General features: G+C 43.2%; 1 protein-coding gene across 7 annotated transcripts in view; it reads left to right on the top strand.

Annotated features, from left to right (window-relative positions):
• CADPS2 (calcium dependent secretion activator 2) overlaps positions 1-13,802 on the top strand; it is a 343,854-nt gene that overhangs the window by 68,196 nt on the left and 261,856 nt on the right. For all 7 annotated transcript variants that reach the window (XM_083399351.1, XM_083399353.1, XM_083399352.1 and 4 more), the window contains exon 2: positions 4,683-4,796. In XM_083399351.1, the coding sequence (XP_083255477.1) occupies positions 4,683-4,796 (114 nt within the window). The remainder of the gene's footprint in view (positions 1-4,682; positions 4,797-13,802) is intronic.

A 13,802-nucleotide genomic window follows, 5' to 3' on the forward strand; every position in this document is an offset into this window, starting at 1 on the left:
GCCACATGACCCGGAAGCTGTACGCCGGCTCCCTCGGCCAATAAAGTGAGATGAGCGCCGCAACCCCAGAGTCGGTCACGACTGGACCTAATGGTCAGGGGTCCCTTTACCTTATCAGCCACTTGTGACCAAGTAAAGATGCCTGGGCGCCAGAATGGTGCCTGGTTATCTCCATCATCTGGAGGCACATGCCTGGAGATCCTTGGATCTTGACTGTTTTCACACACTCATACCACATTCTGTAGAATTCTATCAGTTATAGTTTATCTGCAAATCAGAACGAATTTCAGGAAATGAAAAGCTTTGTCTGTGCAGCCTGAGCAGGAGCAGTCGCCATTAAGGAAAAGAGGTTGGAATAGGCGAATGTATAAGTAGTCTGTCCCTGGATCAAGTGACTTTTCTTCTTTAAGTTCTCAAAGCTCTTAATTTAGCGTTAAAAGGCACTCATTTCAAATGAAGCAGTAGGACTGCCCCAAAACCTTTGTAGGGGCAAATAATATTGAAAGTGTGATTGCATAACAACTTCCCAGGAGCACAAATCATGATGAATGCATAATATTAATCACATTTGGGGGGGGGGGACTCTCTGACAACTCAGCAAGGACAAAAGCGCATTTGAGGGAAATTAGAACTTTTTTCTTCAGCCAGTGATGAACTTATGTATCGTACTTAGTAGATGGGAAATGCAGAAAATCAAACCCATAAAAGAAGTTATTGCTACCTTAGCTCCCTACTTGCATCATATATCTGCTAAGGAAGGCCCTTTGATAGTCCTCCCTGAATAACTGTGTTTTCTGGTATCCTTATGTTAGGCCAGCATTTTATTTTTCTTCCTTTACTAACTTATTAAGAAGATTAAACTCAAGTTTTATATGAAACAAGTTGTGCTTGCAGAAACCACACTAAGCTTTTATAGCCACATCTGTGCTTGGCTGCAATGGGAAGATGCCTAATGCATATCACGTAACTAATTGGAAAGGTTTTCTGCCACTGTTTTCAATTCAAGAAATAGAAACTATCCTGCAAAGGATTTTAATATGGGGCCAAGGCTGGGAACCTTATTAGTTGGTAAGACTTTCCCAAGTCAACCTCTTGGTTGATATTAGCGTTCCATGATAGGTGACTCTGAGTGAGGAAGATATTCCACCGAGCTCTAAAGTCTCATTACTAGAATTGCTTTTGTCTCATTCTTCATGTGTTTTTCTGGTCGACATAAGCTTATGACGTAACAAATCTGTTAGTCTTTTACGCTGCTAGAGAATTTTTGTTTTGTCCTTTGTGCTTTTCAGGTATTTGAGTTAGACGTCTGGCTGAAGTAGGATTTCCGCATTTAGAAATAAGTTAAATATCTGTAGTTTTTTGTGAGAGTTTTGAGGAGAAGAAAAATACTGTCTGAAGAACTGGTGTGTGTCAGTTACCTCTGAAGTTATGGTTCTTTGTTTGTGTGGCGATGAGGACGGCGTGTTTGTGTGTGCTTTTTGTGACTGATCTTGATTTCAAGGTGTAAATTGCATGTTATTCTAGGCTTTTTCATCTTTTTAAGAAATTATACATAAAGCACAAATGGATAATCTAAAATAACACACAGTAGATGGCTTCAGAGGCTTAATAACGAAACAACAGAGGATGCAGAAGGCTTAAAAGCAAATGGTCTTCTTTTTTAAAAAAACAACAACCCTGAAATTGGGCCTAAGAGAGGTGGGAAATATTTTTATGGACCTCTTTTAAAAAGTTGGTTCATATACCAATAAATATGTTGTTTTGGTCTTTGAGGATATAGTAACCAATGAACCATTTCGCCACCCAAATTAAAAACTAGGAAATATTGTGAAAATGACTAAACCGCTTCTGCCACAATGGAACACCGTGACGGAAGCCAAGGCGCACGGAAACACCGTTCACCTCTGTGGATAAACACCAGCTCCCTCAGTTTGAAAGAGGAGATAAATGCCGCACCCCATAGTCGAACTAGCTGGACTTAACCATCCAGGGGTCCTTTAAAAGCTGAAGTGATGCATGGAGGGATTGGTCTTTAATCCATAGCAACAGAACCTGCCAGTAACTATGGGTGAAGCAACAGCAGCCACAGAATATGACGAAGCCAGCCATGCTATAGTGGTCACCTGTCTTCCTTTACAGAAAACCGCTCTCTATTAAGAGAGTAGTCCCTTTGAAGGAGTCATCTACTTGAATGAAGGGTAACTAGTCCAAGTAGTGATGACTCTAGGAATAGAAAACAGGGGCCTCAAAAATTTGCTCATCAACAGTAAACACCCAGACAACAGACTGAACAGGTACAGTTGCTTCCTCTATGGTGAGATGCACTGCATCAGTAATTTTTTTTTCAGAATTTGTGTCCCTAGAGAAAAATGGGAAAATGTTAATTTTATGCGGATCTGTGCCATTTTTTTTGCACCCCTCTCTTTGGAGGGTAGTGGTGGTGCCATCGTAATTGCTGCATTTTCATTCTGCACTAATTTTTAGAAGCAGGAGATAACCACGTAGTCATTTGCCCAACTGCATACACTTGTAACAGATATTAAAAGTGATGGAGATTAAAAAGTTCAGACAGTAGTTGCAGTTGTTCCAGTATCATTTCCAGCATATTTCATCAGTTTGCATTTGCTTCTTTTGGGTAGTGAATCATAATCCTCTTAACTACATGTATGCAGTAAGAATCTCAGAGGCAGTTCTTATTTTTGTGGGGTTTTGCTTGCCTGTTTCTGTAAGGAGAAATTGAATACCTGGCTTAGCGTTTTTTTTTGCTTGCTGTTACTAGAAAAAGGGTCTTCAGCCACAAAAGAGTTATGCCATCTACTGGCATATCTGTATATTTTGGAAGAACCATAGGAGAAAGACAGCAGCAACTAACTCAGACGATACTGCGTTTTTAGAAAACAGAATCACACAGATTGACAAAGGCAGTGATATCTCTGCAGCTATTTATTTATTTATATTTCATATAATTCATTGGCCGATTGCAAAATTACCCCTAAAAGGTAAAACAAGGGAAGAATCACAACCCTCCCTTCAAACATACAAAAGTTAAAATACTAAAACAGATTAAAATTGAGACCTCAACATTCTAAACATCTATTTATTTGCTTTGCAACACGAAGCTACAAATGATTAAAGTATTAGTTAAACAGAGCTGGTAACAGTATCTAATTGCAAAGCATTTCGGAGAACAGTGAAACCATTTAGCATAATATGAGTATGGCAAACTGCAATGTGCCTTCATTAGCAAACAGTGCCTTTTGATTTGCGCAAAGAAGAATAAACATTAGGCCTGCCTAATAAAACAATTCTGTGCGTGTTTTGCAGGAAATGGGCAGAAAGCTTAGCATTTGTTTGTCAGCGGTTTATTTGTGATGCAGCATGTGTCAGGGAAACATTTTAATGACCAGCTTCAAGATGACACAGTCTTGTCGAAGAGGAAAGTACAGTGGTGCCCCGCAAGACGAATGCCTCGCAAAACGGAAAACCCGCAAGACGAAAGGGTTTTCCGTTTGCAGAGGCGCTTCGCAAGACGAATTTCCCTATGGACTTGCTTCGCAAGACGAAAAATGGCGGAAAAAATCGTTGTTGTTTTTTTGCTCCAAAACCCCTTATTCTGAATCGCTAAGCTGCTAAAAGCATTTTAGCAGCAAAACCGCTAATCCCCCCCCTAAAAAAGCCGTTTTTAGCCCTTAAAGTGCCAATAGCGCTAATAGCGCTACTCCGTCAATGGGCTTGCTTCGCAAGACAAAAAAACCACAAGACGAAAAGACTCCCGGAACGGATTCTTTTCGTCTTGCGAGGCACCACTGTATAGACCACATTTGTCAGGTGGCTAGAAAGCTTGATGCCCTCTTAGAGGTTAGTGTTTTGGGCTTCCCAGTTCAGGACGCTTGGAATGTATATGGAGGGAATGGAGAACCTGTGGTCCTCCAGATGTTGTTAACTTGGCCGTGCTAGTTGGAAAAACGTCCGGGAAGGCCACCATCTTCCCAAAACACCAGGGCGTCTCTTCGGTGGTCACCCTCTGGTTGTAAATCTTCCTCAGTCCAGAGAGACCGGTAATAAGCAACCCCTCCCTCCTGAGAGGAGCACACTCGTCTTCTGTCATCTCATTGCAGAAGAAAGAGACAATCAGTAGCTCTAAACTACTTTATTTACAGTCTATACACAGAGAATCCATCAGCGTGTCTGCTCTCTCTGAGCAGCAGTACAGAAGAGCACACTTCACACAGAAAGTAACTTCTTCACAGTACTGAGACTGTGCTGAGACTTCCTGTCTCGCGCTCTCAGACACTCACATGATATAAACAACCATTGTGCTGCTCTCTGAGCAGCTGATGAGATAAAAATCCTAACAGTGCTCGCTAGAGCTGATGGAAGTTTGGAACCCAACAAAAGATTCCTGCATTGCAGGGGGTTGAACTAGATTACACTCTTGGTCCCTTACAACTCTGCAATTCTCCGACTCTATGAAGCTCAGAGGGCTGCCGAATTCCGGGAAATTCTAGACGTATGGCAGCCCTAATATCTGTCTATCCAGGTGTGGTTGCTAGCAGTTATTGAAAGTAACGGCATACTGAGTTAAAGGAGGAAATTGATGTGTGGGACAACTAAGAGTTTTTAAATGTTGGAATGAAGCAAAACGTGTAGCTTTGCTGACTGAATTTTTGCTTTCTCTCCAGCTGAACAAGCAACAGCTACAGATTGTGAAGGAGCGCTTTCAGGCCTTCCTAAATGGAGAGACACAAATTGTGGCTGATGAAGCATTTTGTAATGCCGTTCGAAGTTACTATGAGGTAAGTTGAATGTGGTTGTTCCTGGGGCAGTGCCTAAAATGGGTGGGAACATAGGCATGTGTGTCAAAGTTCCCACCCCCAATTTTATAGTAGTATTTGTAAGGGATTGTCTAGGGATTGGAGTTGACAGAGGTTTCACATAACATTTTCCAAACAACCAGAAAATTTTATCCCTTCTCCCACACTGATGGTGACATGCTGCTGATCTGCTGCCCCCTCCAGACAAGTCTAGAGTCACCTTTTGACACATTCTTCTCAGCTAGGGATGTAAGAAGGCATCATTTTCTACTCAGCTCTGGGTTTGTCATATGCAGCAGTGTTTCTGTTCTGCTGCAGTTTGCCTTCTGCCAGCAATTAAGTTATGTGTCTCACTGTCCACTATGGTGATATTGCAGTAGAGAATACCAATTGTGTTCACTTGATTGATTTACTGCTCTGGACCTGAGATGAATAAGAGAGCATTGACAATTCCCGCTCCTGTTTCTTGTTTTCATTGGAATTCTCTGACAGCCCTACTCTCAAAATCTGAATTCGAGATACCACCAGCTTAACTTTAGAAAACGAGGTCCCTGAGGCCTGACCGGAGCAGGAGTTACTATCAGGAAACTCAGAACCTAGGACCAACAAGCCCACCCAATCCCCTCTGCTAGGAGAGAAGGCCGGATCCCCTCACTTGACTGAGTCGGAAGAGTGGCTGAAAAACACAAGAGCACAATATTTGGACTTGGACAACTGTCCCTACATTCTGATAGGGCTGTATAAAGATCTGCTGAAAGAATACTCAACACAGATAAGCAAAGAACTTGAGCCAATCAAAAAGTTTCTCTTGGAATGTTTGGGCCTGCTTACTTCCCTGACTGGACTAATTAGGAGAAAAGAAGACTGCCATCCCCATAAAGTAGTCAACAACAAGCCAAATGGAAATATAATCCAGTCAGGCACTGAAATACCAGCTTTTTAAGCTTTCAGAAACTGGTAGGCTGGAATCTGCTGACCACTTATCCAAGCAGCAGTACCTCCTTGTTTCCATATGGTCCAACCCTTCCAAGTCTGGTGCCTAATAGAAACTTTACCATCAGTACCTTACCACATTCATCACTTTGCACCAAAGTTGATCCACCTGAGAGTTAAGCTACTTCATCTTTTCTGCATACTTCTTAGCTATCTCAAGTAAACATCCTTTGGAGAAGAGTGGAACATCTTCATTTTGGAAACCTCTGCTTGTGTCATTGATTCTACCAGCATAAATTTAATGAATGAGCTAGAATGTGTCATTTTTTTGTGGCAAAATGTTTCCTGAGCATAGCTTATCATATCCTACATATAACAGAATAATTGACTCAATCAATCAACGGAATAATTAAAGCATATTCATGGCATTCATTCATTGTGGGTCATATATGTGCAATGCACAAACAGAGATATCGATTGGTGCACACTTTTTTCAGTACTACTGAAGACCCCAGCAGATATGATGCATTATTAGCTAGAGTATATATTTTATATATACTAATATGTTTTATTTTATATATACCAATATATTTTATTTTTTACTAATATATTTTATGTGGTTTTTTTTTAAAAAAATCATGTTTTCAGGAGTATAATAGAGGGCCCTAACTACAGTACTGCTTATTTTACAGAATCTAAAATATTTGTCAAATATGAAAATCCAGAAATCAGGTGTTGAAGAACATTGATCTAGGACCTTGGAAATTGAAACTCAGATTTAATTCTGGCTTCTATTTAATTTTTCTGCCTTTCCCTAGATCTCTTCCCATTCTTGCTGTAACATTTTCAAAAAACATCTTTTTTTACCATGAGGTTGAAGCCAAAAGGCTTGCAATCCTAATTATAGATCGCTAAGGATGGAGAGGTAAATTCCCTCCTGCTTTCAGCCCATATTACAGATGATACCACACTAGAAATGGCATATGAAGAGCTTAAAAAGTCTTCTGCAGAACTCTGAATAGACTTCAAGTCACAAGCTTTTTTTTGTGGTGGTATAAAGGAGCATTTCCCCAATGGGAACATTTTATTACAGTCCTTTTGTAATATGTGCCCAGCACTGAGACATGGGCTATTTTGGCAAGCTGTAGAATTGATGAACAAATAGACCAACTGAATGTCTGAAGAATATGCTTCCTAATTCTGGTGGCTGTTCGCTTTGAGACAATTCTACGGAGCAGGCCTGCAGCGCAAATTTGGTGACGCTCCCAGTACAAAGTAGACCTTGATCACAAGGCTAATTATCAGCAGAAGAGAGGCTGTGCTTGCAGCGATCATTTAGTTATGCAATAACTCACTTGAAAGAGAGCAGTACTGTGCCATTGGTAATGCCATTGGTCTTGGCTATTCCAAACAGCATCTACTCAGAATCGATGGGGGGAAACTAGAAGAATCGAGTCTGAAAGCATACTGGCAACAAAAGAGAGAGGAAGAGATAATTCCAGAAGTAGAATCCAAGAGAAGAGAGGCAAGACTTAAGCCAGTATTGGTAGGGGAGGGATTGTATTCTGGAAGAATGAAAACCCTAGTGTGCCAATCAAAATGCATAGGTTACTCTCTGGTTTCCTGTGTGCCAGAATAAATGCTTTTCTCCTAAGCACCAGCTTGAGGCTTAGCTCTTCCCTTCCACACCAGGAAACTGACAACAGAATGCTATAGAGTCTTTTGAAGCCTTGTTCAGAGTATTTACTGTAGGGAATCAGGCATCCTTTCAATGAAAGGGGGAAAAATGGATAGGAGGGGTAGAACTGTATGAGTACAAAGTTGGGTATATAGATGTCTGCTGCAAGGACACTAAAATCTGGGCCCTGTACTGCTGTATGTGATAACTTTAGAAGCAACATGGTTTCAGGGTTAGTGTTAGACTAGGGCCATGGACCAAATATTTGCTTAGAGTTGAAGCTCACATGGTTGAGGCAGTTGTGTTCTTAGCCCAAACCACATCAAGGGGTTGTTATGAGGATTAAATGTGGAAAGGTAAGTTTGCGCACCATCCTGAGCTTCTTGGAAGAAGCATAGGATTTTTAAAAATCTAAATTTTATTATTACTAATAGTATTTGAAGGGGCTGGGTTTTCTGAGTAGTTAAGGGCATGTGTGTCATTAACCAAAGCAAGTACAGTGGTACCTCTGGATGCGAACGGGATCCATTCCGGAGCCCCATTCGCATCCTGAATAGAACGTAACACACAACTGCACATGCGCGGGTCGCGTTTTGCCGCTTCCGCACATGCGTGTGACGTCATTTTGAGCGTCTGCACATGCGCGAGCGACGAAACCCGGAAGTAACGTGTGCCGTTACTTCTAGGTCACCACGGAGCGTAACCTGAAAATGCTCAACCTGAAGCATATTTAATCCGAGGTATGACTACTGTATATTATTGTCCCTACATTCATAATGCAAGATCTAAAAACAGGAGATCTCTGCACTTTTTCAGGAGCTGCTGATTACTTCCCTTTGTTGTGAAACTGAGTAACTGTAGATGCATGGAAGTACCACCAAGACCTGGCCTGACTTCATCCACCCAGAGTGTCCATTGGTTCTTCCTAGTCAGGAAGGAGTATTAAAAATGATCCCTTCCTATTTTAGATGTCATGGACTGGCTAGATGCAGAGAAGGGGTGGGAGGCAGCAGTTAGGGATCCCGCAAGGGAAGAAGGCTCAGAGCCCAGGGGATTGGTGGTGGGACAACGATGCGTGGTCAGAGGGAGAAGACTGGGAGGAGGACATGTTGGAAGCTGAAAGGGCAACAGGGTTTAGTGAACAGGAAGAGACGGTGGCAGAGAGCAGTCCAGAATCAGAGGCAGAAGTGGAGGCTGCAGAGGAGGGAGGTCAAGAGGCAGAGATGAGGCAGGCTGCTGAAGAAGCCAGGGCATCTCCCCCTCCTGCTGTGACCACCTCCCCTCCCCCCTGGTTTCCTAGAATACATAGAGAAATGAAAGTGCCAAGGAGAGTTTGGTTGTGTGCAGACACAGTCCGCAACTGCTTGGAAGAAAACCTGGAGAGGAGGGGGCGTAGGCAGCTGTGGGAAGGCAGGAACCTTCAATCCTTGCAATGGCCTCATTGGTGCAAGACCTACGGGGAAGACTTGCTGCGATTGCTAGGTCTGCACTGTTTCTGGGTTTTTTGAAATAAAGTGTTCACTTCATGAACACTGTGTTTTTTATTGCTGGCCAATGCCTGACTCCAGCTCCCGACATTAGCTGAGCTTTGCTTGATCAAGGAGGTTTGCCTGAGCTCTATTGTGCTTGCATTTCTGGTCGGTCTTCTTGGTCTCGACTGTTCTTCTGCATTGCCCTTGGGTCCAGACTCCAAATCGCTACCCTGTCCAGTGTGAGCAAATGCTTAAACATGCTGCTGCTTTTTCCAGCCAATGAAATCCACCCCACTTCCCAGACCATTTTTTAAGTCATAGTAGTTATTTGCATACTTGAGACTGAAAAGTGTCTGAGAGCGCTCTGTTGCAATGAGCAACATCGAATCTTCAAGAAGCTGTACCCTGTCAAATCATGAACTAATTTTTATGTAAAATTGAGCGGGGGAGTACAGTCATACCTCGGGTTAAATGTGCTTCAGGTTAAGTATTTTCGGGTTGCACTCCGCAGTGACCCGGGAGTAACGGAGCACATTACTTCCAGGTTTTGCCATGCGTGCATGCGCAGACGGTCAAAATGACGTCACACACATGCGCGGAAACAGCGAAAGGCAGATGCAGGTTGCGTTCACTTCAGGATGCGAACGGGGCTCCAGAACGGATCCTGTTCTCATCCCGAGGTACCACTGTATGTTGAGTGGAGAAACTGCAAAAATGGGGACAACGTGCCCATGGCTGAAATCCCATAAAGAAAAATGAGCAGCAAAGTGCTAAATTTATGTAATCAGTGTTCATGATTGCTTGATGAAAACCAACGGAGAGCAAATTTATGCCTTCAAAATGGCCTGTTCCGGTAACTGAGGACCTCTTGACAGTAATCTTGTTTGATATTGGGGGAAGGGAGGAGAGAGTGGGTACGAGGGCTTTGCTCAATTTGCATTTTCCACTACAGTGATATACTGAAAGGGCAAACTGGGAAATCAGGATTTTTACAAGCTTGTATTCTCTAAAGAAATAGTTGTAATGCTGTCGGAACAATTGTTCTTATCATGTTCCCTTTTGAAGGCTGCCTTACGATCTACCTGAGCAGTAAAGAGACTGCTTAACGGCTAAAAGTTGTAGTTTTGCTGAGGGGTGAGGGTAATATCAATATCCTTTTTTCGTTTTCTTTTTTGGACACATGCCTTAAATAAAACATCATGGCTGAATAAATTAATTACTCGCTCTACTTGTATGGGAAATATTATGGCTGCAACACTTCTGTTTAGTTAGCAGTAACTACCTCATTAAGGAATTGGTTCCACTGTCTGATCTGCCCTTGTTACCAAAACTTTCCTCTAATTACTCAGTTTATTTATTTTTCACTTTTAGCAAACGTAAGTTCATTGTCTAGCTCATTGCTTTCAAATGTAAATAGGCCTTTTCTTTTCCTTTATTGCCCTATGAGGAATTGTGTTATGGTGTGCCTACTGAATATGCATTATTTTGTCTAAATGAAGGAATTTTCCTGCTGTCCTTACATATCACCTATCTGCTGGCCATGTGTGAGTTCTTCCTGCTTTCTCAATCTGTTCCCCATAGGCCTGAAGGGGGCAGGGAGGACAGGAGGGCAAGCACATCAAACTTTTAGGCCCCAGTGCCCATTTCTTCATCCTGATGTGGCTGCGAAATCTTCAGATAAGCATTATGGGTGAGGTACAAAGTCCGGACAAGTGGAAGACCAGCTAGCCTTTCTCCTTTCCTGAACAGGCGGAAGAACCTTTACTGTGTTTACGTAATCCAAAGAGTGATGGGGGGTGGCGGTTTCCTAAAAGTGGGGGGGGGGAGCATTAGAAACTAGGCTGTAGTATTCAATAGTTGTTGTCTTCTACATGTCTGAATTGGTTGTGATTCCTCTGATATTGAACAGGATAACAGCTACAGCTGTTGGCCATCAATAGGGCTGGGCGATACTTGTAACTGCTTTTCAACATGGTGATATTTCACCTGCTAAATATAGGGTTGCCATATTTCAAAAAGTAAAACCACTGCCTTCTAGAAATTCCCCCCCCCCCAGATGTCATTTCCGCCTTTGAAATCCTGGTAACGTCTGGGAAATCTCAGACGTATGGCAGCCCTACTAAATACTGTGATATGCTGATAATATCACAATGCATGGGATTTATCTTGGCTGCTTCTTCCCACCTCAGGGGAGGAAGAAGCAGCTGAGATACATCAACCAGCCCAATGTGAGCCCCAATTCATCTCAGGCTTGTGTGTGGTCCAGAGGGGCTTGATTGAACTGCTTAGCTAATATGGGGGGGGGGGGTGGAGCTCCTATGTGACTAAAAAAAAAGCTAAAGGTAAAGGACCCCTGACAGTTAAGTCCAGTCATGAATGACTCTGGGGTTGCGGCGCACATCTCGCTTTACTGGCCGAGGGAGCCAATGTTTATCCGCAGACAGTTTTTCTGGGTCATGTGGCCAGCATGACTACGCTGCTTCTGGTGCAGCCAAAGCAGCGCACGGAAACGCCGTATACCTTCCCACCAGAGCAGTACTTATTTATCTACAGTGGTGCCCCGCAAGATGAATGCCTCGCAAGACGGAAAACCCGCAAGACGAAAGGGTTTTCCATCTGCAGAGGCGCTTCGCAAGACGAATTTCCCTATGGGCTTGCTTCGCAAGACGAAAATTGACGAAAAATTTTGAGGGTTTTTTTTGCTCCAAAACCCCTTTTTCTGAATCGCTAAGCTGCTAAAAGCATTTTAGCAGCAAAACCGCTAATCCCTTTAGCCTTAAAAAGCCGTTTCTAGCCCTTAAAGTGCCAATAGCGCTAATAGCGCTAATCCGTCAATGGGCTTGCTTCGCAAGATGAAAAAAACGCAAGATGAAAAGACTCGCGGAACGGATTCCTTTCGTCTTGCGAGGCACCACTGTACTTGCACTTTGATGTGCTTTCAAACTGCTAGGTTGGCAAGAGCAGGGACCGAGCAACGGGAGCTCACCCGGTCGTGCGGATTCGAATTGCTCACCTTCCGATCGGCAAGCCCTAGGCTCAGTGTATTAGACCGCCCCCCCTATTTGACTTTGTTGTTGTTTAGTCGTTTAGTCGTGTCCGATTCTTCATGACTCCATGGACCAGAGCACACCAGGCACTCCTGTCTTCCACCGCCTCCCGCAGTTTGTCAAATGGCCCAAGTTTACCACAAGGAATGGGGAGCAGGTCTACTTCTCAACCTTTTCTGGCTTACAAAAGTATTTAGGTTTATTTCCCCAAGGCGTCTAGAATACAGTGGTACCTCGGGTTACATACGCTTGAGGTTACAGGCGCTTCAGGTTACAGACTCCGCTAACCCAGAAATAGTACTTCGGGTTAAGAACTTTGCTTCAGGATGAGAACCGAAATTGCGCAGTGGCAGGAGGCCCCATTAGCTAAAGTGGCTCCTTGGGTTAAGAGCAGTTTCAGGTTAAGAACGGACCTCCAGAACGAATTAAGTTCTTAACCCGAGGTACCTCTGTATATCAAATAAGGACTGTCTTCTAACCAATTAAATAATATTTCTGTCTGACTTTAGATCTGCATTTAAACAGAAAGCTGGATCCCCCCCCCCCCCCCGTCTGTGCACAATAATAACCCTTAAGAAACACCCAGAGACTACTCAAAATACATTCTCCCTCAAAACTCCTATTTACACCTGGCAATACAGAATGCTGAAACCGCACTTGTCACATAGATCTTTTAGTAAATACAACCTTGGTGGAACAAAGAAGTAAGCCATCCATTCTAATGGCTTCTGAAAGCTCAACTAACAAAAAACCTGGATGACTTTTTTTTTGAGAGAGAGTGAGAGCGAAGCAATGTTTATTTCCAAAGCACTTTTCATCCTGTGAGTTTTCTAAGCAGATGCTGGCAGAAGGTTAAAATTGTAAGCATTCCCTCCTTCCCCGTTGCTTCATCTCTCCAAGTTGGAAAGGAACCAGTGGCCTGGCCCTCTTTTATTTATATATAGTAAAGGCTGCTAGAGCTTCACCTTTTGCCTATTCACCAGTAGTTTTGCTCAATAAAGGTAATGTTCCTAATGCAAGGACGCGGGTGGCGCTGTGGGTAAAACCTCAGTGCCTAGGACTTGCCGATCATATGGTCGGCGGTTCGAATCCCCGCGGCGGGGTGAGCTCCCATCTTTCGGTCCCAGCTCCTGCCCACCTAGCAGTTCGAAAGCACCCCTAAGTGCAAGTAGATAAATAGGTACCACTTTATAGCTGGAAGGAAAATGGCGTTTCCGTGTGCTGCGCTGGTGCTGGCTCGCCAGAGCAGCTTCGTCACGCTGGCCACGTGACCCGGAAGTGCCTCCGGACAGCGCTGGCCTCTTAAGTGAGATGGGCGCACAACCCTAGAGTCGGACACGACTGGCCCGTACAGGCAGGGGTACCTTTACCTTTACCTCCTAATGCAAATTAGTCAACAAGCTGATACTTAACCAGCCAGGTGTGTGCAGGTAACTCTTATTAATGGGTAAGTATTGGGAATTACACATGGAATAGAGAAGGGAGAAGTGCTGGGGGCGGGGTGGGGGGGTTGATAAGGAGCCTCAGTATCACAGCAGAAAAACTTGAAAGCTGTGCTCTTGTTCCTTTTATCCATTATTTAGAATGCCATTATATCATACTAAATTTCAATTTTATTTTCTCCTGTATGCATTTTAAGTACAATTGTGAATGTAGTTAAAATGCTTCTTTTTCTCCTGGGCTTGCTTTAGAATTCTGTGACTTCTATCTATTTCATGCAGATGCACATGTTTTTTTATAAGCCCTGGATATAGACAATAACAGAGATAGCAAAAAAAAAAAAAGTTATTAAAATTGGGCCACAGTACCCTGTAGAAATCTTTGCATGCAGTAGACGCTTTAATGTGCTTATTATTTT

This window comes from Podarcis tiliguerta, assembly GCF_965153285.1.
Source record: "Podarcis tiliguerta genome assembly, chromosome: 10".
Taxonomy (NCBI): Eukaryota; Metazoa; Chordata; class Lepidosauria; order Squamata; family Lacertidae; genus Podarcis; species Podarcis tiliguerta.